Below are 27,710 nucleotides of genomic sequence, written 5' to 3' on the forward strand. Positions count from 1 at the left end.
TGAAGAATTTACCACCTGCTGGCCACACAGGATATAAACATAGAAAGATAATAAAACTGAACAGAAGGGACTTCTCACAGCCTGCTGTTCTTTCTCCTCATACCAGGGATTTCAAATTCAATTTTAGCAGCAGATTCTCCCCAACACACAAACACACTTTTCATGAAATGCTATATAGGGCACCTATCTATTTAAAACATAACCATTCTCCACTGTTCTGATTGGGGTAGGGTTGAGGGGCCTGGAGCTCTACCTGCTGGGTCTACCCACCCCACTCCCCACACCTCTCCATGGAGTCCCCACACTCCTCTCGAGGAAGCCGTAGGCTCCCCAGAGCACAGTCTGAAAGTCCCTGCATCATCGCTTCATGTGTTTGTGTCCCCATTCACTCACCTTCTTGGATTCTAAAACTCATCTCAAGCACAGTTAGATACTGACTCCAAACAGGTAACAAGGTCAGCTGTGGACCACACTGTGATGTTCTGAAATTATGCCTTGGAGATGGCAAGGCAGGCTCACCCCATAGCCTCACGTGATCCTCGGAGCCGTGCTCCATTTTGCAGATGCAAATACTGAGACCCAGACAAACTGCCCACCTGCCTATGGTCCCGCAGCCGGTAAGGAAGGGCCTCCACTGGAGCCTGTGCTGCCTGACTTCAAAACCTACATCCCCGCCTTCAGGAGCCTTCACACTCACACTCCCATGGCCTTGACTTTGTGCCCTCTGTTCTTGCAGGTAACACATCCACAGCTGCAGGTCGCTTGAATCTCTTGTGAACTTTGACAAACCAGACAAGCCCAGGCCCTACCCCAGATGTACAGAATCAGAAGCTGAGGCTGTGAGTCATTACATCCTGACATGATGACCCACTGTCACTCAGCATAAAACACAGCAAAAAAGGCCCGGGGTCATTCCAGACCTCTGTTTTGCCTCCCTCCAGCTCTGGTGATGAAGACAGAAGACCCAATCCCAAAACAGCAGTGAGCCTGGGCAGAACTTACTGTGTAGAGCTCGTTGGTCACCTTCAGGAGCTCCTCGTGCATCTGCAGGCCAATCTCCTTGCTCTGGAATATGGAAGAACAAATGTCAGCAGGGGAGAAGTTTGCTGGCTACATTTACCAATCTGTTTTCAAAATGGAAAGGTCAGGAATGTTTCGGGTGGGGTTGGAAGGGGTACATAAATCAGCATAAATTTCATTGATCTACATGTAAATTCCTCAATTTATGTCCACGAAACAAACCCATAGAGAGAGGTTCATTGCACATGGGATTCCCTGGTCCTATGAGTTGGGGAACCCTACACATCACTTCCCTACCACAGTGACTCCCAGTGACAGCAGCATACTAAAGATGTGAGGAAGCCCCACAGAATTTTTCTTTAATTCTATGTGTCCTAAGCTGGTATAACCGGAGTCTGAGCTTCTTGTACAATCCTCATGAATGGCTAGAGAGTAGGGTTCCATAGAACACACTTTGAGAAACAATGATGTGGCATCCCAATTCCTCTTGAGAGTAAACGATAATTCTCAAGTCCTCCAGGAAACATCTCAGGTCCTCCAGAACATGAGTCTCCAGCCTTCAGGCCACAGATCAGTCCGTGGCCCATTAAGAACCAGGCCGCACAGCAGGAGGTGAGTAGAGGCCAAGAGAGCATTTCCACCTGAGCTCCACCTCCTGTCAGATCAGTGGTGGCATTAGATTCTCATAGGTCCTTGAACCCGGTTGTGAACCGCGCATGTGAGGGATCTAGGTTGCACGCTCCTTATGAAAATCTAATGCAGGATGCTCTCTCTCTGTCTCCCATCACCCCCAGATGAAACCATGTAGTTGCAGGAAAACAAGCTCAGGGCTCAAACTGATTCTACATTACAGTGAGTTGCATAATTATTTCATTATATATTACAATGCAATAATATAGAAATAAAAAACACAATAAATGTAATGTGCTTCAATCATGCCAAACCATTGCCCCACCCTGATTCAAGGAAAAATTGTTTTCCACAAAACTGGTCCCTGGTGCCAAAAAGGTTGGGAACACTCTCCAGAAGACATTTCCTGAAGGATTGTCTTCTTTGACTGAGAATCAGCAGCTGGCACCCACTTGGACATCGCCTTCTTAGCTTTCCAGGACTGGTTACAACAGATGCCCTAACCTTAGTTTGACTTCAAATTTCAGCTTGGCCCTCACCTGTGCTGGTCCCCTGGTCTGCCTAATCTCGTCTTACCACTGCCTGGATCCTGACACAGTGGCAGGTCCACACTGTCAAGGTGTCTGTTCCAATGAGTGACAGGAGCACTACAGGTTGGCAGAAAGGCCTTGGGGGCACAAGGCAAAAGATCTAGCATCTCATTTCCACTGTTTTACCAGCTGGCTGTGTAGCCTTGGAGAATCACTTCCCCTTTTGAGCCTTAGCTACCTCACCTATCAAATAAAAAGCTTAAACTAAAACAATACTCTCCAAAGCATGGTCTGAAGATCGCTGCTATATGCTATGCTAAAAAAGGGGGGCAGGAGCTTCTAAGACTACATGCATTTGGGAAAAAAGCTAGTTGAACAAAGGTAGACAAGTTTTCTTAATGCAGGACTTCTCAGTGCCTTTAATGTCCTTCCTTGCATGCAGATTTTCTAGGAAGGAGGTGTAGTATGCAGTTTCATTGACCACAGTCCTGTGGTTTTCATGATATTTAAGGACACAATTCAGAATTGGCTTTCATGATATTTAAGGACACAATTCAGAAAACAATGAGAAAATTATCTCTAGGTTCCATGCAACTTGAAAAGTCTAGAATTCTTTGTTATTTTATTTATGATTGTGATTATGATTTTGGTAAATATTCTCTGCTATAATCTGAATGTTTGTGTCCCCCTCAAAATTCCTATTTTGAAATCCTAACTCCCAATGTGATGGTATTAGGAGGTGATGTCTTTGGGAGGTGATTAGGTCATAAGGGTGGAACCCTCAGGAATGGGACTAGTGCCTGATATGGTTTGAACCTCTGTCCCTGCCAAATCTCATGTTGAAATGGAATTCCCAGCATTGGAGGCAGAGCCTGGTGGGAGATGTTTGAATCATGGGGGTCGATCCCTCATGAATGGCTTAGTGCCATCCCCTTGGTGTATTCTGAAGTGTGTGGCACCTGCACCTCCCACTTTCTCTCTGTTGCTCCCACTCCTGCCATATGAAATGCCTGCTCCACCTTCACTTTCTACCGTGATTGGAAGCTTCCTGAGATCTCACCAGGAACAGATGCCTGTGCTATGCTTCCTGTACAGACTGCAGAACTGTAAGCCAATTAAACTTCTTTTCTTTACAAATTACCCAGCCTCAGGTATTCCTTTACAGCAATGTAAGAACAGTTATAAATAAAATGTCTTTAAAGAGACCCAAGAGAGCTACCTTGCCCCTTCCACCATGTGAAGACACAGCAAGAGGTTGCCCTCTATGAACCAGGAAGCAATCTCTCACCAGACATCAAATCTGTCAGTGCCTTGCTCTTAGATTTCCCAGGCTCTAGCACTGTCAGAAATACATCTCTGTTGTTTATAAGTCACCCAGTATATGGTATTTCATTATAGCCACCTAAAAGTACCAAGATACTCTTCCTGTTTGCCCAGACCATCATGTTAAGTTTCTGTATTGAAAATGGGAGCCATGATCTCGGCTCCCTGAGCAGCTGCAGCCTCCTGCTCTCCCTCCCAGCTCCTTCAGCCTCATAGCTGGACCAGCTGCTGATGGGCAAAGACCAGTCTTCCTCCCACCCTTGCAGAGGTGAGAAGCCTCTGAACCCAGCAGTAGCTCATGAAGGCTTAGTATCAGAATGATGCCTTCTCAGGCTCCTTCTCCTCACCTCCCACAGCCCTTTCTCTCAGCTTTCAGGCCTGGCTTGCCAAGAATCACCTTTCTGAAGGTGGTCTCTGCTTGTGCCAGACCCCTTAACAGACAGCAGAAACCTCGGAGGCAATTCCAGAGACCTGTTTAGACCTCCCTCCAGCTTTGAGAGGTAAAGAAAGGTGACCCAGTGCAAAACTGCAGTAGAGGGTGTGCAGAACCTTCTGTGCAGAGCTCACTGGGGGCCTTCAACAGTGTCCTGTGATTTCTATGGGCCTTCAACAGTGTCCCGTGGGCTCTATGAACCCAATTAGCTATCCCCGTTTCCTATTCTCCATGATTCTCTCAAGTGAACAATCAGTGCCTCAGTTTCCCCTGTGGCTCCTCCCCCTGATGTTTCCCCATCACTGCTGACTCCAGATTCTCTGACACTCTCCAGTGGCCTCCTCGTGGTCCTCAAACTCCCCAACACCTTTGATACCCAAGACCCTATTTCTTATGTGTTTATTTTTATGATCTAACTTTTTACATAGGTAATAAAGGCACATGGTTAAAGAAATTCTAACAGCCAGCAGGTAAAATGGAAAGAATAGGTCTCCCAAGCTCCTCCTTGTCTAGAGGCAACTGTTGTGAAAAATTTCTTCTGATACTTTCCAGAAATAATCTATGAATAAACAAGCATACATTTGCATATCATATGTTCTCTCTTAACACAAATGGGAGCATATCATACACCCTTTGCATCTTGCTTTTTTCACTGAACGATACCTCTGACAGCTTTTTCCATCACGTAACTCTTATATCCCCTTTTTTGCACAGCTGCTTGGGATTCCACATACCGGAAACATCATAATTAATTTAGCCAGCTCTTTAAGGGATGGATATTTACATTGCCTCTAGTATCGTATTATCTCAAACATTGATGCAGTGAACATCCTTGTGTGCTGTCACTGTGCATATGGGCAGGACCCCATCCTAGAGGCAGTTCTGCTGGGAAGAGTCCTGTCTTCAGAATTCCCTCCAGCCTTCCCTTCTTGGTCCCTGCTGCAGCTGGCTCCCTCACATGCTCCTGACTTCAGCTCCCACTTCTTGGTTACCAGAAGCCATGTCATCATCTCCCAGGCCTTTCTCCTGGGCTCTGTCCTGCCCAGGAGACCTTCAGCCCAAGCTCAAAGACCTGTATCCTTAGCTGCTGCAAAACAGTATGGTCTAGATGTCCCCTCATCCCCTCAAACTCAAATTATCCAAAGATGAACTATTCCCCCATCCCTTCGATTTTGGTCAATGGGATAGTATCTTCCTGGGCTTGTCACTGGATACCTAGGAATTCTATTTGATACTTTTTTTAATTCCTCCTTCTCAATCCAATCTGTTACTGGGTCCTGCCTGCAAACTGCCCAATTATTTGTTCTGAATAGCAGGCAAGCTGGCCTTCCCCACTTCCCAGTATCCATTCTTGCCCTTCCTACTTCCTAAGAGAGCCATGAATTTGCCCAGGAATTCATTCCTCCAGGAGAGTTCTTCAAGGGAAGCTGGAGGCTATCTCAACTCAAGATGGTGGATTCTGGTATGTGTTATTAGTCCAAAGGTGAGTATGTGACTTAACTGGATGGAAGAGAAAGACTTCTATGGTCAAATGAAAAGTTTTAGCTTTTCTACTGAGTGCTGGCGAGAGAAGGAAGGAAGGAGGGAGGGAGGGAGGGAGGGAGGGAGGGAGGCAGGGAGGGAGGGAGGGAGGGAAAGAAAGGAAGGAAGGAAGGAAGGAAAGGAAGGACGGAGGGAGGGAGGGAAGGAAGGAAGGAAGGAAGGAAGGAAGGAAGGAAGGAAGGAAGGAAGGAAGGAAGGAAGGAAGGGGAAATGCATGCAGCCCAGTTGCTACCAGCAGGCATCTTAGAACCAAAAGAGGAAGCAGACTTAGGAGTAATGACCTTCTGGACAATTGATTGGACTGAAAACCCAGAGCCAGCCTCACAGTGAATTTCCACTTCTGTAGCTTTATTGATCAAGTCACTTTCAGCTGGGGTTTTCTGTTACTTGCAGCCAAAAGCATCCTAAGGGATTCAGTCCTATTTTCCACCACCAGTTCCCATAGCAAGCACATCATCACTGTAGATCCAGATCACTTTGTTAAGAGGCACCTCTTACCAAAATCCTTAGCTCTTGTCTCTTTGAGCTCTTGTTCTGCAGGCCTGTGCCAGTGAAATTTCCTGGAAATGGACTTATTCTATTCCTCCAAAGCCTCCTCATCGTCTATAGAATCAAGCCCCAGCTCCTTAGCTTGACTTCTGAGTCAAGCTAACTCTACATGACTACAGGCCTGTTGGGTAGCAGAGGGGATGACTTTGGGGGCCACAAAGACCTGGTTTGGAGGCAGGGCTTTTAGTCGTTCAACTTCTTGGCATCTTAGCTTTCCTGACTGTAAAATGAGCACCTTGTTATGTCTTCTCTGCACTTGTAAATGATCTTGTTTGTTTACTTGTTCATTCATTTATCATTTGTTTCCCCTGCTTCTATGTCAGCCCCATAAGGGCAAAGAGACTTTCTCTCTGGCAATGAATGCTCAGATTTTCCATCTGCTGGGAGTGCTGCAGGCAGACAGCCCTCAGCTGAGAGCACCCTACAGGGATGGCCTCAGAGGACAAAATGGCACCAGTATACACCTCCTTCTGAGTGTGGCCCTTACCCAAAGACTGACCACTGTGGGGCATCGAGGTCAGCCTCTTCCTGTCTCAACTCAGACAGCTCTGAGGAGTCATTCCATCTTCAGAACTCCCTGCTTCTACACTGTTGGTGGGAGTGTAAATTAGTTCAACCATTGTGGAAGATAGTGTGGCGATTCCTCAAAGATCTAAAGTGAGAAGTACCATTCAACCCAGCAATCCCATTGCTGGGTATATACCCAAAGGAATATAAATCATTCTGTTATAAAGACACATGCATGTGTATGTTCATTGTAGCACTATTCACAATAGCAAAGACATGGAATCAACCCAAATACCCATCAATGATAGATTAGAAAAAGAAAATATGGTACAATATACACCATGGAATACTATGCAGCCATAAAAAAGAATGAGATAATGTCCTTCACAATATGGATGAAGCTGGAAGCCATTATCCTTAGCAAACTAACACAGTAAAAGAAAACCAAATACCACACGTTCTTATTTATAAGTGGGAGCTAAATAATGAGAACACATTGACACATAGAAGAGAACAACACACACTGGGGCCTATCAGAGGATGGATGGTGGGAGGAGGGAGAGGATTAGGAAATATAACTAATGGATACAAGGCTAAATACCTAGGTGATAAAATAATTGGTATAACAAACCCCCATGACACACGTTTACCTATGTAACAAATCTGTACATCCTGTACATGTACTCCTGAACTGAAAACAAAAGTTTTAAAAAAGCTCCCCACCGGGCTAGCTAGGACTTCTAGTAAGGCAGCCTGCATCACAGCTCGACCTCACCTTGCTGCCTCACCTGCCTTCCCAAGTGGCTCATCCTGAGAACACTCCTTCATCATTCTCCTAGAAGCTAAATTCAGATGTCCCAGGGTCTGCTTCCTGGGGGACCCAATCTGCAGTATCTTATTCCTCTATTCCTGCATTTCTGCAATGCAACAGAGCCTGCCACATGGTACATGCTCATTAAATATGTTTGCTTGGCCAGGCATGGTGGCTCACACCTGTAATCCCAGCACTTTGAGAGACTGAGGCAGGCAGATGACCTGAGCCCAGGATTCGAGACCAGCCTGGGCAACATGGTGAAACCCCATCTCTACCATACAAAAAATTAGCCAGGTGTGGTGGCACACACCTGTGTTCCCAGCTACTAGGGAGGCTGAGGTGGGAGGATCGTTTAAGCCCGGTAGGTAGAGATTGCAGTGAGCTGAGGTCATGCCACTGCACTCCAGCCTGGGTGACAGAATGAGATTCTGTTTCAAAAAAAAAAAACCCATACATATGTGTGTGTATATATGTATGTGTATATGTGTGTATATTTATGTATATGTGTGTACATATATATACACATATATACCCACATATATACATATACATATATGAATACATATTATATGTATGTGTATATTATACATATATACACATATACATATGTAATATACATATACATATAAAATACATATTATATGTATATGCATATATATGTGTGTATATATATATGTGTTTGCTGAATGAATCTATGAATGAAGGAAGTGACAGTTCCTCTAAGACTTAGTTTCCTTATCTGTAAAAGTGAGATGATGTCATGGGTCTCATGGAGTCCCTATGAGCATGAAAAGAGATAACACACATGGCAGCACCTAGCACCATATGGGGCACAGATGAAGTCCCGGGGAAATAGCAGTACAGGCTGAATCAACACCCACGAGATGCCAAGGACAAGGCTAGGAAGTTGCCCAGAGAAGGGAATATAGAATCGAATTTTTTAGCAACTCTTCCCTTAAGAATCTCCCAGTTTGCTGGGGTAGAGTCAAGAACACAATTCTAAGGCAGGAAGCGGAAAGGGCCATACAAGAGTTAATGATGATGTGATGTGAGATAAAGTGATGAAGAGGATTGAGGGGATACTTCCAGAGCCTTCTTAGCTTGCATGAATGGCCAGAGACAGCCTTCTAGGCAGGGGGCACGGAGATTGGGGATGGTGAAAAGACTGGTTCATGAAGAGAGAAGATCGGCAACAGGTGAGCAGGAGATAAGCCTGAGACAGAGGTTGGGTCAGATCACAGAGGTGGATAGAGTGCAGGCTTCCTTCAGAGCAGGACTGGGAGCCACTGGGGGTTGTTGAGCAGAAGTTTAAGATGACCAGGGCTATGCTTCAGGAAGGTGAAGACACCAGTGATTGGAGGGTGCGTTGAATGGGAAGAGCTGGAGATCGGGTTCTTGTGTCTCTTCCCCAGGACTATAAGCCGCCAGAGGGAACCTGCCCAGGCCTCTCTGCTCACCAACTCCCCAGCATCAAGCCCTGGGCTGGCCACAGAGTAAATATTCAATTGCACAGGACTCAAAGGCATTCTTTCTATTTTTGGCTGGGGTTGATTGGGAAGGGAAATATTCTCAACTATGGTTCCAGAAACTACTGAATGAGGAACTCAAATGAAACTTTTCACCATAACAGGAAGCCCAAACCCTGTGATCTCCAGCAGACACCACACCCAGCCCTTAGGAACCCAAGTGATCATGTATTCGCTCTCACTGCCCACATTTTCCACATTACTTTCCTGCCTGCAGGGGTCGGGGTGGCAGGCTGCTTCCTTCATGCACAGGGAGTATGTGGACAGTGGAAAACAGTGACATGGGGCCAAGGAGGGCTCAGCCGTGGTAGCTGTGCCTCCCCCAGGTTGATGGAGCACAGCCCTGTCTTTCATGCTCAAATAAGCCAGTAAAATGAGGCTGACCAACCTCAAGGGCCAGTCACCATGAGTGTAGGGAACCCCAGCCCTGCCTAGTTCCTTTGCCTCTTTGCCCGTAGCTAAAGCCAGTTCAGCTCCCTTAGGGCCAGGCATTCCCTGTCCTGTGTATAGGAGGATGTTTAGGAGCATCCCTGGCCTCCACCCGTGAGATGCCAGTAGCATTCCCTACCCCCAACCCCCAGTGTGACAACCAAAATTACCTCCAGACATTGCCAAATGTTCCCTGGGGGATAAAACTCCCCCTCTCCTAGCTGATTGAGAAATAGTGCCTTAGACCAAGGCTTCCAAGTGGCAGCTTCTCTGGCTGCAGACATGTTTTGTTTGGCCATTCAGTGCTTTCAGAACATCTGGATGCTTTCCCAGTGTTGAAAACTCAGGAAATTTCCTGCATGAGTCCTGATTTTCAGTGTCTCTGGTAATGCTAGAAGATCCAGCAATGCCAAGCCCCTGTTTCAAGTATGGTGGCCCCTTCGGTCCGAGTTTGTGCTACTGCTGGTCCAGGTGACCACAGTGCCCAGCTTCTCCCTCCACCCAGCCATGTCCTCCGTATAGCCCACAGAGGTATTTGAGTTTATGACCAGACACTAGTGGGGCCTCTCAGGAAAGGGGTGGCCTCTTGTCCCTCTGCGGTCCATGTTTCACTAGCTTTGATTCCATTTACATGGTGTTTATTGACTACCCAGTATATACCAGCCTAAACTACGCACTAATGACAAAAAGCTGAATGAGACACGGTCCCTCCTCTTAAGCACTGTTTTATCAACAGCAGTTACCATTTATGGAGCGCTTCCCATTTGTTTTGTTTTGTTTTGTTTTTTAAAAAATGCATTTTTCCTTTTTTTTCTTTCTTTTTTTTTTTTTAAAGACAGGGTCTCACTGTCACCCAGGCTGGAGTAGAGTGGTGCAAACATAGCTCATTGCAGCCTCGACCTCCTGGGCTCAAGTGATCCTCCCACCACAGCCTCGCGAGTAGCTAGAACCACAGGCACATGCCATCATGCCTGGCTAATATTTTTAATTTTGTAGAGATAGAGTCTCACCATGTTGCCTAGGTTGGTCTCGAACTCCTGGCTGGGCTCAAGTGATTGGCCTGCTTCAACCTCCCAAGGTGCCGGGATTACAGGCATAAGCCACAGCGCCTGACTCCATTTGTTGAATACTATCCAATGTCACTCCCATGCATTATCTAATTTAAATATTTACAGGAACTGCTATAATTATTCCCACTTGACAGATAAGCAGGGTGGGGGGGCTGGAGGTTCAGAAGGGCTGAGCAACTTCTCCAGGGTTGCACAGCTAGAAAGCCGCAGAGACAAGATTCAGCTTTTTGACTGGTCTGACTCCAAAGTTGGCACTCATAGCAACTTACTATGATCTACTTCCTTAGGACTTAGTTCAAGATGCAGACCCACAGTGAAAAAAAGTCATCACAAGGCTGTAATGGAGATGAGTCCAGACCACAAGGAAAATACAAAGGGGGCCCTGCCCTCCAGACATCACCTACCTGGCCAACGCACTTTCTCATCACCTGCGCAGAAATCTGCATCTCTGGGCCTTGCCCCAACTTACAAGCAGATCTCATCCTCTTTAGCCCACCTTCTCTGCTAGGAATAAACCAGCCATGATGGCCATGTCTTGCTTCTCCCTTCCTCCTTCTTCTGCTAACAGAAGATGAGATGTAGGTGGAACAGGCTCCTGTTTGCCTGGCCACACAAGATCATCACGCAGGGGTAGGGTCTGACCAGGCTCCAGCTCCTTGCCTTCAGTGATCAGATCAGAGACAAACACGTGTTCCAGGCTAAGCCAATGAAGAATCATCCCTGGGAGCTTTCTCATAACCACAGTCTCAGATCATCTCTCCCCTGGGGTTGCTAAAGGGGTCATCAGGAGTACTGCACTGCCTGCAGTACCAGGCCCACTAGGGCAGACAGCCAGAGCCTTTCAGTACCTAGATCTAGTGGTGCCTAAACAAGATTCACTTCTGTATTTCATCAGTTTACAGGATACCATACATTTTCATTTTTGCTTATTTGAAAGCATACTAAGGTAATCCATGCTTATGTCAGTCTGTAGATACCAAAACGACCACTGAATGAGACGGCCTTCTGAAAACCCTCCACCAAGCATCAGTTTTCAAAGAGTTCCTGCAAAAGGACTAATTTCCCAACAATTAGAGCACATGCTCCCTAAAGACCAGAACCCTGGCTTCGGAGAATGTCCCACAATGCCGATTACGAACACCTACATACAAAAAGCGCTCTGTAAATGCCTGCGGATAAGCTCATCATTGTGCAGGAGCAGTAGGAAACTAGAGAGGAGTAAAGGATGGTCACCTCTGACCCTTATTTCTTTGAAAAAAAAATCAAGCAAATATTAATTCATGTCAAGATGAAATCAGCTGACAAAGTTCTTGACACACACAGCTCTGAATTAAATCAATTCCTTTGCCATGAAAATCTTGCCCTGTATGATTTGATTTTGGTTTCAATGCAGGGATCATCATGCTTTTTAGGAAAAACTCTCAAAAACCTCATAGTAGGTCCTAGGACTTTATGAGTTACATTCGAAAAGCTCTATTTCTTTTGTTGTTGTTGTTTTGAGATGGAGTCTTGCTTTGAGACCCAGGCTGGAGTGCAGTGGTGCAATCTCAGCTCACTGCAACCTCCATCTCTTGGGTTCAAGGGATTCTCCTGCCTCAGCCTCCCAAGTAGCTGGGATTACCGGTATGTACCACCAGGCCCAGCTAATTTTTGTCTTTTTAGTAGAGATGGGTTTTCACCATGTTGGCCAGGCTGGTCTTGAACTCCTGACCTCAGGTGATCCACCTGCCTCAGCATCCCAAAGTGCTGGGATTACAGGCATCAGCCACCACACCTGGCCTAAAAAACTCTGTTTTTAAAGGGCATGTGTCTATCTCCCTCAAACTAACTCAAAGATGGGTCATTTCCAGAGCTAATGTCACTCTCTATGTCTAAAATATAATACCATCTTAAAATGTTGGGTTTTAAGAACAACACCTCACACACACACATACACACACACATACCCCTTTCATTTCTCCCAATGAGACCATCCTAAACAATCTTTTAGAAAATTGTAATGCAGGAGTAAGACAGGTGGCCTTTGTTAACTCTCAGTTATCTGTGTTGGGCCGCTCTTCTCCTGTCTCATCAAACGCTACTTCAGCCAGCCCCTGTCTCTGTTTTCTCACTCTTTGCTTGAGTAGATGTTCTCATGTTGGGTTACTCTTAGGGACATTTCATGATTTTCCTAATTCTGGGATTCAAAAACAACAACAGGAAACAAACACAATTCAACAACAACAACAACAAAATCCTTTGTCTCTTTCAGTCCTAGATGCCGACAGTTCCTACCCACTGCTTCTCCACACTCTGGCTTGTTTTCTCATCAAATCACAAAACTTGAGACCCACAGATGTTCCCTATTTAAATACATGATATATGTAAGCACGGGCCATCTCCCAAAGCGATTGTGTTTTTATTTCCAAAGCAAAGGTTTAAAAGGCGTGTCTCAGAGGATCAGGCTTCTCCAGCCTGTGCTGGAAGGTCAGCCCCCAAACACAGCAGCTCCAACAGCTAATGGCTCACTCCCATTCCTAGCCAGGGCTTTGGTTGCCAGTAACCGGGCCATCGGCTCTCCATCCGGGTGCGAACCTCTGCTTTCAAACATCCTCCTTAGCCGGGTTCCTGCCCACCCTCTATCCTAATCCTTTTATTCTTTCCCTCTGCCTCCCATTTTCTTCCTTTCCCTGCTCCTGGACTCCTCCCTATTCTCCTTCCCTTCCCACACTAATTTATGCCTCCTGTTGCTGAACTCCAAATGTTGTCATCTACTCATTTTTTAAGAATGCAGATTCGAGTCCTTAGCTCTTCCTACTGTTGCCAGGGCTGGGATATCAGACTGCAAAGAAGCAGGAAGGCCCTGGAACCACTTGGACATTCTTGGCAGTGGTGAGCCCCACTCATGCACACCCAGGAGCCCAGGCATGCACGGAGGCAGTGAGTCTAGCACTGTGGCCAGCATTTCCTTTCCCTGCAATTACTCCCAGCCTTGCTTTGGGACCCTGTTTATGCTGAAAGCTTCACTTTCAGAACTGCTTTACATAACAGGCCTGAGGAAGTCCAAGGATACCTTGGAATGGTTATGAAAAGTGATCTGACATGGTCATGGTAGAAGTTTCTGGATCTCTACTGATAATACTAAATATTATTAATAATGGTAATACTTATTAATAATAATTCTTAGTATAATTACTACTAATGTACTTATAATACATACCATTGTGGATAATAACAATAATAGTTATTGTTTCTTGATCTCTTGGCATGTGCCAGGCACAATGCTAACTGCTTTATGAGACAATACCTCATGTAAGCCTAAGATCAGCCCTTTATGCGAGGCACAATTGTTGAATCTATTTTGAAGATTAGAACACAGACGCTCAGGAAGGCTGAGTAATTTGCCCAAGGCCATAGAGCTAGTGAATGTGATATTCTCAACCGAGTTGCCTCCATTCGGAAAGTTAGCACTCTAAGCACCTTTAAGGTCTTCTTTCCCTAAACTTATAAAAATAATTATAAAACATGAATACTCTTCTGCCTTAGTATAGAAAACATATTGATATTTACACAGCTCTGCTTTAGATCATCATAAATGTCAGAAAACATACAGTGCCCTGTGCCATCTTGCAGAATCTCCTGTCATCTGTTACTCAATCCTGCCCCACCCTGGCTTCCAAGCCGAGGTAGCTGGGGATGGTGTGGAAAGTTGGGCTGAATCTCTGTGGGCCCAGAACATACTCACATACTCAGGAGTAATCTTTCTTGATTGTGTTCCTGACGTCGATGTTTTATATTTTATATATATATATATATATAATCTCTCTCTCTCTCTCTCTCTAAGAGTCACTCACAGATCAGGAGCTATGGTTGAGGGTAAGATGAAAGCCTGCATACATGTCATGGGAAGTGACAGGGCTGTCTTCCTGAAAAGCCAGTTTCTATGAAAACCTGAAGCTGCTCAGTTTTGAGCTGCTTCCTCCCACTCTACTTATCTTCAAGATGACTATGGATGTTGTTAGGTTTATTTGTTGGTTTCAAAGCATTATTGATCACTTATTACCGTTGAATCACTGACTTGAGACATCACTTTAACCTCCTTGTCATTTTATAACCTGATCTTCTGTTTCACTTGAATTATTTGTGGACAGGATGTAAATGAGGATTGCATTGGCATTTCAAAAATGTCTCTATGTATGTATTCACCCATCTATCCACCTCTCCACCCATTTGCCTATTCACCCATATCACCCATATACTCACCCACTGATCCATTTATCCATCCACCCATCTATCTATCAACCTACCCATGCATTCATCCATCCTTTCTTTTAACCATCCGTCTACCCATCAACCCACTCATCCACTCATCCATTCATTCATTCATCCATCCATCCATCCATCAACCCACTCATCCATTCATCCATTTTTCCTTTCCTTCCTTCCTTCGCATTCCTGTATCAATCTCCCTGATCCAGGCCCCATTATCTTTCACAAGTGTATATATACAAGTGTATATGTATAATAACGTGCACCGTCCATCCAAAATCTCTTTTCAAAGCCATTAAACATACCGTATCAAATTAATCATCCTTCAACTTGTCTCTGATCATTTCACCCCTCTATTCAAGAACCTTCAGTGGATCTCTAATGTCTAGAAAATAAACCCCAGCTTCTCACTCTGACACCCAAAGGCGTCCTCGACCTGTCTCCAACCTCACTTTCCTTATTTTTATCTTTAATTTCAGTCTTCCAACATCTAAAATATGCAGAAAAGGAGAGAGAACAATAACAAACACCCAGGAACACACCACTCAAATTAGATAACAACATTTTGCTATTTCTGCTTCAAAATTATTTTTAGGAAGCAAAATGTTATAGATACACTGGAAATGTTCTTGGTCTCCTTCCTTGCTCCCTCTTTCCTCAATTACAATTCTGAGACTGCTGCGTATTCTTACACATTCTACATTTGCATAGCTTTATTTCAGCCAGGTGTCTAACCATATGAACCATATAAAGTATTCATCTGTGTTCCAAATTTTATAAAAACATCATACTGTACCTTACTTTTTTCACCCAACATTAAGTTTTCAAGTTTTATTCACATTGATACTTGCAGATCTAGCTCATCTTCACTATTGTATAAGATTCCATGATGCAACTACCCACAGCCTATTTAACCATTTCCCTAATGATGGACATTTAGGTTATTTCTGTTTCTCTATTGGAAACACCACTGCAGCAAACATTCTCATACAGTTTTGTGTGTGTGCAGATATGCTAGAATATCTTTGGGTTATATTTAGAAGTAAAATTGTTGGGTCAAAAGGTCTGTACCCCTTCCTGCCCTGTTACTAGATACTGCCTGATTATTCTCTCAAGGAGCTGGACTTATTTACATGTTTACTGGGAATGTATGAGGGTCCTGAGGCTCCACATTCTTGCCAGCACTTAGGATTGTTTTACCTACCAACTGGGAGTCAGATTGTATCTCATTTTGTTTTCTTTTACCTTTTCCTGATTACCAGTAATTATGAGCATCTTTTCTTATATCACTGACCATTTAAGTTTCACTTTTTAATTTTTTTTTAGGCAGAGTCTTGCTCAGTTGCCCAGGCTGGAGTGCAGTAGTATAATCATAGCTCACTGCAGCCTCAACCTCCTGGGCTCAGGAGATCCTCCCACCTCAGCCTCCTGAGTAGCTGAGACCACAAGCACACACCACCACACTTGGCTAATTTTACAAAAATTATTATTTGTAGAGTCGGGGTCTCCCTATATTGCCCAGGCTCGTGTTCAACTCCTGGCCTCAAGTAATCCTCCCACCTCAGCCCCTGAAGTGCTGAGATTACAGGTGTGAGTCACTTACAACTATGTTTCTACTGGGTTGTTTTTCCTTTTCTTATTAATTTGTAAGAGCTGATTTTATATTCTGGGTATTAACTTTTTATTGATTCTGTGTATGCCAAATATCTTCTCCTTGTCTTGGCCATATTTTCTATTTATTTATTGTTGTATGGAAGATTTTTTTATTTTTATATAATGAAATTAATCAATATTTTCTTTTACGGTTGTGCTTTTTAATGCTTTCTTTAAGCAGCCTTTTCCCATACCAAGGTTTTAAATATTAAATGTAATCTACATTGTCTTTCAAAAGTCTTGAAGTGTTGCTTTTTACCTTTAGCACCTTAAGCTTTCCAGAATATATTTCTGTAAACTAAGGTAAAGGCCTTATATTTTTCCACATGAGGAATGTATATGTATATGTATGTATAAAATCAGCTCTTACAAATAATAAGAAAAGGACAAACAATCAGTTGAATCAGCCCCATGTACTAAGTAGTCATCCTTTTCCCTCTGATCCGTAATGCACCACTGTCGTTGACCGAGTTTCCATATATGGAGGGCTCTGCTTCTGGGCTCTTTTCAGTCCAATTGATCAGTTGGTCTAGCCCTGCTCTAGTAATGTCTGACTATCACTCCAGAGGAAGACTTGATAGCTGATAAGGCCAATGCTCCAACAAATACCAAAAAACACATAACCTTGCGAGGTGCGGTGGCTCGTGCCTGTAATCCCAGCACTTTGGGAGGCTGAGATGGGAGGATTGCTTGAGGCCAGCAGTTCAAAAACAGCCTGGGCAACAAAGTGAGACCCTGTCTCTACAAAAACTGGAAAAAAAAATTGCAGGGTGTGGTGGCATACCCCTGTAGTCCCAGCTACTCAGGAGGCTAAGGCAAGAGGATTTCTTGAGCCCAGGAGTTCGAGGCTGCAGTGAGTTATGATCACACCACTGCACTCCAGCCTGGGCAACAGAGTGAAACCCATCTCAAAAAATAAACAAACAAAACAAAACACAAAAAACAAAAATAAATTTCTATTGTCTTAATTTTCTTATGATCCAATAAATTTAGAAACTAAAAATAAGAAGCCTTTAAAAACAAAACCTTTGAAATTTTTTTAAAACCCAAACCTAATTCTGAATAATTTGTAGTCAAAGAAATTATAATGAAAATTATGAAATATTTATATATGAATGACAATGACAGCATCACTTATCAAAACTTCTGTGATACAGCTAATTTGTAGCTGCAATGGCATCAGTTTTCAATTATTCTTGTTTTCTAATGTATACATTTAAATGACATTTTCTAATTGGATGTAGCTGGCACACAGAAGCATTATTAACTTTTGTATATTAATCTTTAAGCAGCCATCTTGCTGAATTATCTTCAGCAGCAAGCGTGACTTGCTGTTGGCTTTGATAATACCTTTTATCAGGCGGAGTTCCTATTTATTCCTAATTTGCTAAGAGTTTTTGTCTTAAATGATAAAAAATCAGAAGCATGCCTTTTAAGAGTCAAGGGTGTCACTTCCCTCCACACTGTACTGGATGAAGGTCCTAGCCAAGACAATAAGGCAAGAAAAAGAAATTAGAGGTTATAAAAGGAGAGACAAGACTACCATCATTTAGAACTAATTGGCCGGGCGCGGCGGCTCAAGCCTGTAATCCCAGCACTTTGGGAGGCCAAGACGGGCGGATCACGAGGTCAGAAGATCGAGACCATCCTGGTTAACACGGTGAAACCTCGTCTCTACTAAAAAAAATACAAAAAACTAGCCGGGCGAGGTGGCGGGCGCCTGTAGTCCCAGCTACTCGGGAGGCTGAGGCAGGAGAATGGCGTAAACCCGGGAGGCGGAGCTTGCAGTGAGCTGAGATCCGGCCACTGCACTCCAGCCTGGGCGACAGAGCGAGACTCCGTCTCAAAAAAAAAAAAAAAAAAAAAAAAAAGAACTAATTAGTGAGTGGTTCCTGAGCATATTTTCTTATTTCTGACCCTTTGTTTAACCTGTATGCCCTGAAAAAATCTTCCTTCATCCCATCTCCAATCTCATTCTCATTAAATTTCTTCTCAAAGTCCAAATAATCATCCCAATAATAGCTAATATATATTATAATCAATTATGTATAATAGATTATTATATATTATATATTATATATTTTTTACATTATTTTATATATAAATATATATTATGTATTATATAAATATATAATATATTTTAGATATATTAGATATAAATTATATATTTTATATATATATTAGAGACAGGGTCTCTCTCTGTTGCCCAGGCTGGAGTACAGTGGTACTATCTTGGCTCGCTGCAGCCCCAAACTCCCAGGCTTAAGCAATCCTCCAGCCTTAAGCAATCCTCCAGCCTCAGCCTCGCAAGTAGCTTGGACTACAGGCATGAACCATCACACCTGACTAATTTTTAATTTTTCTGTAGAGATGGGGTATTGCTATGTTGCCCAAGTTGGTTTCAAACTCCTGGTCTCAAGCAATCCTCCCACCTCGGCCTCCCAAAGCTCTGGGGTTACAGATATAAGCCACCATGCCTGGCCTAATAGCTATAATATTATTTATAGATTGTTTATTGTGTACCGGGTAGACATTTTACATAATTTTTTAGTCCTTACAACAACCTTTTGATGGAGGCTATTATTAGCTCCACTTTGAAAGTGACAAAACTGAGAGAGTTTAAGGGATTAGGCAGAGCTCACACAGCAGGAAAGTGGCAAGACAGAGATGAAATCAGAGTCCGGCCCCAGCCTTGGCCACTGCACTAGACTACCCACCTCTTCATGATCCAGGACCCAGATTTTCCTCCCACTGGCTTCTGCTTTGGTGTGGATTCCGTCTCCCACTTTCCCTAAATCCTGCACATCTGCTGTGGGCGCTGTGACACACCACTCAGATCCCCTTCAGGCCTGGGGAACCTATTCCCCAGCTGCAGGAAAGTGCTGCCAATGGACACCCTCAGGTGTCAGCCACTTTGGAACTGCCTTGGTTGCACAGGCATCATCTGCCCAAGCCCACAACCTCTTTTAGAGGGAACCCACATCCAATGACTACCCAACATGAGGGTTTAAAGGCTCAGCCTCCTCGCTGTAGCTCAGGACAACTCTGAAGGGCCCGCTTCAAATGCTGCTTCCCCCACCTCTAACCTTCCCGATCCCAGGTTAGAAGTTCTCCTCCCTCTGAACAAACTTCTGTGGCAATAACCATCCCTTTCTGCTGTATCTGAATGAGTTACCGCTTCACACCTGTCTCTGCTTTCAGACTGCACTGGAAGCTCCTTGAGGGAGAGGAGGGCATTGTGTCTGAGTCGTTTATCTATCTACTTTAGTTTTTTTTAATTAATGTTTTTGAGATATGGTCTCACTCTGTCACCCAGTGCAATAGAGTGATCACAGCTCACAGCAGCTTCAACTTCCTGGGCTTAAATGATCCTCCTGCCTCAACTTCCTGAGTAGCTGGGACCACAGGCACATGTCACCATGCCTGGCTAATTTATTTTTTGTAGAGACAGGGTGTCTCTGTTTTTGGTCTCAAACACCTGAGCTCAAGCAATCCTCCCCCTCAACCTCCCAAAGTGCTGGGATCACAGGTGTGAGCCACTGCACCTGGCTCTATCTTCTTTGGCACCTGCCTTTACCACTGAGTATGAACTCTGGGGTTGGACACATCTGGATCTGAGTATGGACTCTGGGGTTGGACACACCCTAACCTCACCTTTCTTGGCATCAGTTTCCTCATCTGTAAAATGGGATAATGGCAGCATCTTCCTCTTAGGTTTGAAGAGTTAAATGTGTATAGAATGCTTAGCCCAGAGCCTGGCACACTGCAGGCATTTGCTCACTGTTTGTTATCTATAATTATTGTTTACCTACTGTCATGCTAGTGCTAATATATGTTTATTAAATGAGTTGGGAGTGCCTGATGATGACCGGCTTAGCAGGCTCTACTGGCAGAGTGACCGTTCGCGACTTCATCTCCCTGGGAGACGGTGGAGATTGGCTGAAGGCGCCTCATCCCTTGGCAGCGTGCCCACTCTGCTCTCTCCCTCTCCTTCCCCATGCAGGCCTCATAGCTGGACCCTCCAGCATGCACACCCTCACTCTACTCTCTCATGCAACCAAAAAATAAAATATAAACTTGGCTTTGAATCCAAGGCCACTGGTGCTTTTGATCTCAGTTACAAAGCAAGGCAATTATGGAACACAAAAAGCCCTGATTTATTTATGAAATGCGATGGACATCTTCGAGGCGGGAACGAGAAAACTCACTCAAGACCAACTCACTCAAGACCAAGTCCTTGTTGCCACACAGTGAATGGCTGCTTTCAAACACAAGCCCCCCACGTGGCCTCTCTTCTCTGCAAAGAGTCTTTCCTCATTAGTGCTTCCTTCTAACACCACAGCTTCCAACCATCAAATTCACATCACGGCTGGGGCAAGTAATTAGATTCCACAGGCATCAGAGCATAGAATAATGGATGGCTATTGTTAAGGAAGCTGAAGAAAACAGAATGAGACTGGAAATGGAATGGGCTTCAATACCCAGTTTCAGAAACGGTTAGTGGGGAGAAGGAGAGCAAGTGGGATGAGGACTGACCCTCCCACCTGGTGCAGCGCATGGGGTAGTGGCTTTAGTCCTGGAGCTGGAGGTGAAAACCCGAGTTTGGAGCCAGACTCTGCATTTGCCAAACACGAACCTCAGTTTCCTCATCTGTGAAACAAGGAGGTTGGACTAGGACTCATTCTCTATGTATGGTCCCCAGACCAGAAGCATCAGTATCACCTGGGAATATGCTAGAAATGCAGGTTCTGAGGCCCCACCTTAAACCTACTGAATCGGAAACTGTGGGACTGAGGCCCAGCAGTCTGCATTTAATAAAGCCTCCAGGTGATCCTGATGCACGCTGGAATTTAAGAACCACAGTTAGGTAATGTTTAAAGGTGGGGTCACAAACTCAAATGTACAAAGGGCCAGAGAATCAAAATCAAGGAACCACGTAAGGTAAAATGCGGTAGCAGGGTCAGTGGAGTGGCAGAGACAGCGTGCCCAGGCTGCGGGGCTGGCGGCCACTCAGCTACCGCCAGCTGATGCCAAGTGTGAGTCCACGTGGGGCTGGTATAGTTAGAGCTTCTGATTTTGCAAAAGAAACACAAAATCGTGATTTTAGGAGAAATCTTTAAATGCTTAAATGTCAGCTTAATCTTTCTTAACATAGTATGGGCCAAGACGATTATACGTCAGAGCCAAACTCAGTTGTGCACTGCCATTTTTCAGCCTCTGTTCTGAGTTTTTTCCTTCGACCTTCATCACAATAAACTCTACGCACTGGCTCTTGCCTTTCTCCAGACCCTGAACTCCCAACCTCCTTTCCCCATTCAGCAGGCTCTTATTCATATGCCAACACCCAACTCCAGGGGCACTTTCACTGTGAATTTATTCTCAACCCTTTGCCCCACTTTCCACCTCTCACAAAGAAGACAGAGAAGAATCAAACAGGAGGCCAAAGAATTGATACACAGAAGGTGACACCGAGGAGGAAGACATGGAGAAGTTACAAAACAGTCTTTTCCCACAGAGGAGGAATTAGGACCTCTTGGCAGTTACCCTCCTGCTTCTTGAAAAATCACCCAAATAAGGACACTGATCCCATTTGACCAGAATTTAACAAAACGAAGTTTTAGAAGGGTAAATATGAAGAAACACAAAAGCAGAAGTCAAAGGCTAGGTTAAAAAACAATTGGTACAAAAATACCTGGGACTTTTTGCTGACCGAGAGTTCACTGTGTCAATCATGTGGTAAAACAATCATTAAAGAGGCAAACACTTTCACGGGTCTTATTATGAGAAATAAAGTGTCCGGACAGCCCTGCTCTGCCCTGAGCTGCTCAGACCTTCCTAGAGTATTCTGACTGGTTCTGAATAGTAACTTCTGTCAGTCAGAGGAGACCTGAAGCATGACTCAGGGAGAGCGACTGATATGGGGACAGAACACAAAGCCAAATTCCAGGAGGATGATGGAAGGAACCTGAGACATCTGCCTACAGGCAGGAAGGACCGGTGGATGGTCATGATTCCTGCCTTCAAGCAACTGACAGGTTTCGATGTGGGTCTGATCTGTTTGGCCCTCTAGGGATGATCAGGACCCGTTAGTGAAAACACTACAAGATTCCATTTCGGCATTTGGGAGAATTTTCTATTGATCACGGATGTCCCCACATGGAATGAGCTATTGTGAGAGGTAAGGAGCATTCTTTATTGAGGGACATCTAGCAGAGGCGTACAGCTGCTGTAGAGGATGATAAAAGGGCTGGAAAAGAGAGTCCAGTGGCCATCTCCTGTTTTATTTCTCCCCTCTTCTTGTAAAGGCACTCCTACTTTTCTTGGGGAACCACCCCTCACCCATTCTTAGTCCCATGGGTCAGGTGGAACTGAGAGTGCATCTGGCTTCAGGGACGGGTATGCTTCCTGGCCTGGTGAGGCAGAGCCTTGCAGCGCCGCAGCCACAGAAGCAGCCCAGGGTGTGCTCACGTGACCCGTGCTGGACCAATCAGAGACCAAAAAATCCCATTCTGTGAAAAGGGACTTGAAGCAGAGAGGATGTAAGCCTGGAGATGCCAGGGGCCTCTGGTTATCACATGGCGGGGGGCTGACTATGAAAGAGCCCCGAGCCTCCCCCCACCAAAAAAAAAAGGGAAACAGAGAAAACAGGAGCAGAGTTGCAGAGAGAATTCTAGTAACATCCTTTGTTCCCCTGAAGCCCCCCATGCCTGAAGCCAGGCTTATGACTAGTAAGATCCCTTTTCCTCTTAAAGCAGGGTAAGCTGCATTTCTGCTGTCTGCCACCGTAAGAGTCCTGATCACTAAAGATGGCCTCCTGGATCTCATTCAGTTTAATTTTACTATGGCTGATCCACATCTCACACTTAAAGCAAGGGCCACGTGCATGGGCTTCTGGAATTTGAAGTGCTGCCTCTAGTCATAAGAACAGACTCCACTTCTAAAGGGGAAATAGAGAATCATGAAAAGGTAAGTTATGAAGTCAAACCACCTCCCGCATCAGTAAGAGGCTGGCAGGCGGGGCAGCTGCCCAGGCCAGAAGATAGGCACAGGACAGACACCTGGCCTAGTAGCCGCTCCCATCTCCTGCAGCCTCACTGCCAGAATGTGGCTTGGTAGAGCCCTAGGACCCCAGCTCAGACATGGGGAGTGGTTTCTGTTCTTAGGGATCACTGGCAAGCTACCATTTAATAAGCACCTACTAGATACCAGGCCTGGGGGACACTTGGCCCACCTCTATGTATTAAAGCGGCCCCCTGTGAAGTTGGCATTGTTACCATCTCCATTTCCGAGATGAGAAAACTGAGACTGAGAGAGACTTGCCCAGGGTGCAGTGATAGGCGGTTCTGAAACAAACTCCAAAAGCCCAGCCACGCTGCCTCCTGCTGGTAATGACAAGGGGCCCAAAGCAACCAAGTCTGGGTTCTCCTTGCAGCCTCCCAACACTTTACTTCCTCACCTGTAAAATGGAGTGCGTGAGGATCCCCAGTCTGACCAGAGAGCAGCCTCCATAGTTGCTTTGAGGTCTGCGGGAACTATTATTATGTAAAGAGTGCCGGCCACCGTTCCGAAATTAGGTATAACTGATGCAACACAAAGGGGCCGTGCTGTGCAAAGTCAGACAGCCAGGCTCTGTCCGCGCCTCTCTCCAAACCCCTGTGGGCTGGGTTATTTCCTTTGTTCCACAGGCACAGGCCTGGTAACAAGGCAGCCAGGAGCTCAGCTGTAGACATTTTTTTTCATTATTTTCCACCCTGTTAACCTCCATCACAAGTCAGGCTGCTGTCAGCCTAAATGAGAACTGAAAAGATTTATCTCACTTGTCCCAGGGCTCAGCTCAGGAAAAAGACCCTTCATTTCCTAAAGGCCTGGATGACCCTTTCTCTGTGAGTCACTCCCACCCAGGAAAAAAGATGTGACAGCAGCAGCCGGCGGGGGCTGGGAATGGAACCACCACCCCAAACTTGCAGACGTCTGGATCACTTCAGTTTGGCTTTGCAAAGCACTGTGTAATTTTTTTTTTCTTTGCACTGTATTTACCTTCCTAATTATGTTTGCTTATGCAAATATGAAAGTCAGCCCACATTTCATAAACACAACCCCAGAAGGAGACCAGAAGCATATTGTGTGGCAGGAGAAAATTAGCCTGCGATTACAATTTTGCTATAGAAGTAATCCTCACAGTGGACAATCCAAACGCAGACCATGGAGACATGATTATATTTTCAATCAACTCGTCCCCTTCTTTGTGCTTCTAGAAATCTCAGGTCACCAAACCCCTGAAACTGGCACCTGGCAAGAAGAGATGAGCTAGATTCTTTTGGTGATAATAGTCCCTTAAATCTGCATAATAATAGTCAGCTTATATGAGCATTTACTAAGTGCCAGGTGATGCTCTCCACGCTGTACACAGGAACAACAAGCCTGTTAATCCTTCCATCTGCCCATGGGTATTTATCTCTATCCCCCTTTCACAAATGAGGAAACTGAGGCACAGAGCATTGAAGTAACAAACCCAAAAATACACAGCTAATAAATGATGGAACCAGGATTATGAACCCAAGAACTTAAGAATTCTGGACCCAGAGGCCACATCCCAAACCACTTTGTAATAATGCCACTCTCCCTGCACACCATTTGTTTAACCCTCACCCTCCTGGGAAGTAGCTGACCTTAACCCTGCAGGATAGACAAAGAGGATGAGTTTCACAGAGGCTAAATAACTTGCCCATTTTACAGACAAGGAAACTGACATCCACAAAAGTGAGTTTAGTTCTACAAACATTTGCATAGCACCTTGTATATGCCAGGCACTGTGCAAGGAACATGGGATACAGAGACCTCAGTGCTCCTTCCACACTCAGCTTCTGGTTGTTTATATGGGTAAAACCTTTCTGAAGGCAATAAGGTACACTGTCAAAAGCCTTAAAATGAGCATACTTTCAACTCTAAAATTCCCACTGCAGAAACTGATCCTAAGAAAGTAACAGAGAATGTGACAAAGAAGCTCACAGCAGTGTTATTTATAAGAGTAAAATAACAGAAATAAACTTAAGTGCTCAACAATAAGAGATTAAATAAATTAGGGTACATCTATATAATGAAATACTATGTAACCATTCAAAATGTTATAGAAATATACTTATTGATGTGAGAAAATGTAATATAGTGTTATGTAATTTGTTAGGTGACATAAGCAGGTAGTAAAATCATATATGCATTATGATCTGACTTGGAAAAAATGCATATGTACACTAGAATATATACACATTTAAGCACTCTCAGAAAATGTATTTGCATTTGTACACATAGGATATCAAAGTGATTATCTCCAAACAATGCCATTTCAGGTTATTTTAATTTTTGTGTGTGTGCTCATCTCCATTTTTTAAAATTTTCTACAGTGAACATGTACTACTTACCTATGCAAAGGTTTCTATTTTTGTGGCAATGATTGCTGAAGTGGCTAAGACAACACACTCTTTAAAAGGCACATCCAGGGTTCAAACGGGCTCAGCCCTCAGCCACTTGCATCCTTCAATGCACCTGCCCCTCCTGTTCCCTTGTCTCCAAACCACATCCCACCCTGGCTGGTATAGTGTTACCATGGGCCAGCTTGGGGCAAAGACCTGGGACATGTGGGGCAGCCTACTTGCCCACCTTTTTGAAGAGTCTGATGACATCCTCACTGATCTGGGAGAGGCGGACGATTACATTGTTCATGAAGATGTCATTGAGGGTGGCATGGTCTCGGCTCTCCCGCCGGGTCTGATGCAGAACCAGATACCAACAGTTCACAGGCGAGAGGAGGTACTGGTCCTTCCTGTGGAAACCAAGAAAGCTCAGGTTGGCTACATTGGAACTGTAATCAAACAGTGGTTTATGCTGTCACCCACCTCAGCTCTTTTGACTGCCATGGTGCCCCTTCAAGGTCAGTCTTGTTGTTACACATTATACAGCTGGGGAAACAGGCTGCAACAGCTGAAGGGATCCTCCAAGGTCACAGACCAGCACTGTGGCCAGAACTCAGGTCTTTGATGCCTATGCGGTTCTACTCTCCCACTGAATATGGTGCTTGCTCCAGGTACCTCTACCTTCTGGGAAGAAGCTACTTCCCCTGGGGCTAAGAAATACTAAACCAATTGTGTTTTAAATATTATACTTGTATGATTTCTGGGACTATGCAATAGAAAGAACAAAAAGTAGATACTTCCACTCCCCCATTCTGCCTCCCTCAACCCCTGTAATTTTCTTGGGTTCTTAACTTATTTGTTCTTCCCTAGGGATTGGCTTCTGTCTCTTGGGCTCTTGGAAACACATGCCTTTGCCCCTCCATGGAGCTGTTGGGAAAGGGGCTAAGAGGGTTCAGATTCTGTATTCAGGAGGAAAAGTTAAGGAAAATGCAAGTACCTACAAGACAAATAAACTCTTCGTCCTGCAGTGACTGATAGGTTATTAGCACTCTCTAGCTGCGTGTGATGCTAAAGCAGGGGTTCTCAAAGTGTGCTCCCAGACCAGCAGCAAAAGCATGACCTGGGGACTGGTTAGAAATGCAGACTCTCCAGTCCCACTCCAGACCTGTTGAGTCATGCACTCTGGGGGTGGGCCTGCAATCTGGGCTTTAACAAGCCCTCCAGAGGATTCGGATACTCACTCAAGTCTGAGAAACACAGATTCTTACACTATTGTTTCCCAAAGCTCAGGATGCTAATGAGACCAGAGAAAATCTGTCTCTTGGCTCTGCAGATGCTCCTCAACTTACTTTGGGGCTACATCCCAATAAACCCATCACAAGTTGAAGATATCCTAAGTTGAAAATGCATTTAGTAAGCTCAAACTACGGAACATCATAGTTTAGCCTACCCTACCTTACACGTGCTCAGAACACATTAGCCTGCGGATGGGCAAAATCGTTGCACACAAAGCCTATTTTCTAATAAAGTGTTGAATATCTCATGTAATTAGTTGACTGCTATCCTGGAAGTGAAAAACAGAATGGTTTTATGTGTACTTAAAATATGGTTTATACTGAATGTGTATCACTTTCACAACACTGTAAATTCTCAAAATTCGAAGTCGACCCATGGTCAAGTTGAGGACCATCTGCATTTGTAAAGACCCCTCTGTGAGCCTCAGGAAAGGGTGGATACACCGTTCTCCAGGAAGGAAGAGAAAGGGCAATTCAAAAGCAAAACCAAACCAACAACCTTTTCCTGCCACGCAGGGCACGTGTGCTAAAGCTCTTGTCCTCTGACCTGGAGTCTCTCCCTGACTCCTTTCCAGTGTGGAGAGAGATGTTGGAAAGGCAGGATGTGAGGGGAGAGGCCCTCCCACCACCTAAGGTGGCAGCTCAAGGGCCACCCAGGCCTGCCTTGTCCCACCCCTGTCCTGAGTGTGGACCACCTCCCGGAGCTGGCCAAGGTTCTGCTCTCAGAAAAC

At 44.8% G+C, this 27,710-nt stretch overlaps 1 protein-coding gene across 8 annotated transcripts in view; it reads right to left on the reverse strand.

Moving 5' to 3' along the window:
* The window catches only part of SRGAP3 (SLIT-ROBO Rho GTPase activating protein 3), a 268,987-nt gene that overhangs the window by 94,846 nt on the left and 146,431 nt on the right, over positions 1–27,710 (reverse strand). For all 8 annotated transcript variants that reach the window (XR_012431385.1, XR_012431386.1, XM_074032805.1 and 5 more), the window contains exons 3-4: positions 25,932–26,094; positions 1,003–1,065 (exon numbers count right to left, since the gene is read on the reverse strand). Coding sequence is in view for 6 of the 8 variants with exons in the window: in XM_074032805.1 (XP_073888906.1) it covers positions 1,003–1,065; positions 25,932–26,094 (226 nt within the window). In the remaining 2 variants the exon portion in view is untranslated. The remainder of the gene's footprint in view (positions 1–1,002; positions 1,066–25,931; positions 26,095–27,710) is intronic.

This window comes from Macaca fascicularis, chromosome 2 (assembly GCF_037993035.2).
Source record: "Macaca fascicularis isolate 582-1 chromosome 2, T2T-MFA8v1.1".
Taxonomy (NCBI): Eukaryota; Metazoa; Chordata; class Mammalia; order Primates; family Cercopithecidae; genus Macaca; species Macaca fascicularis.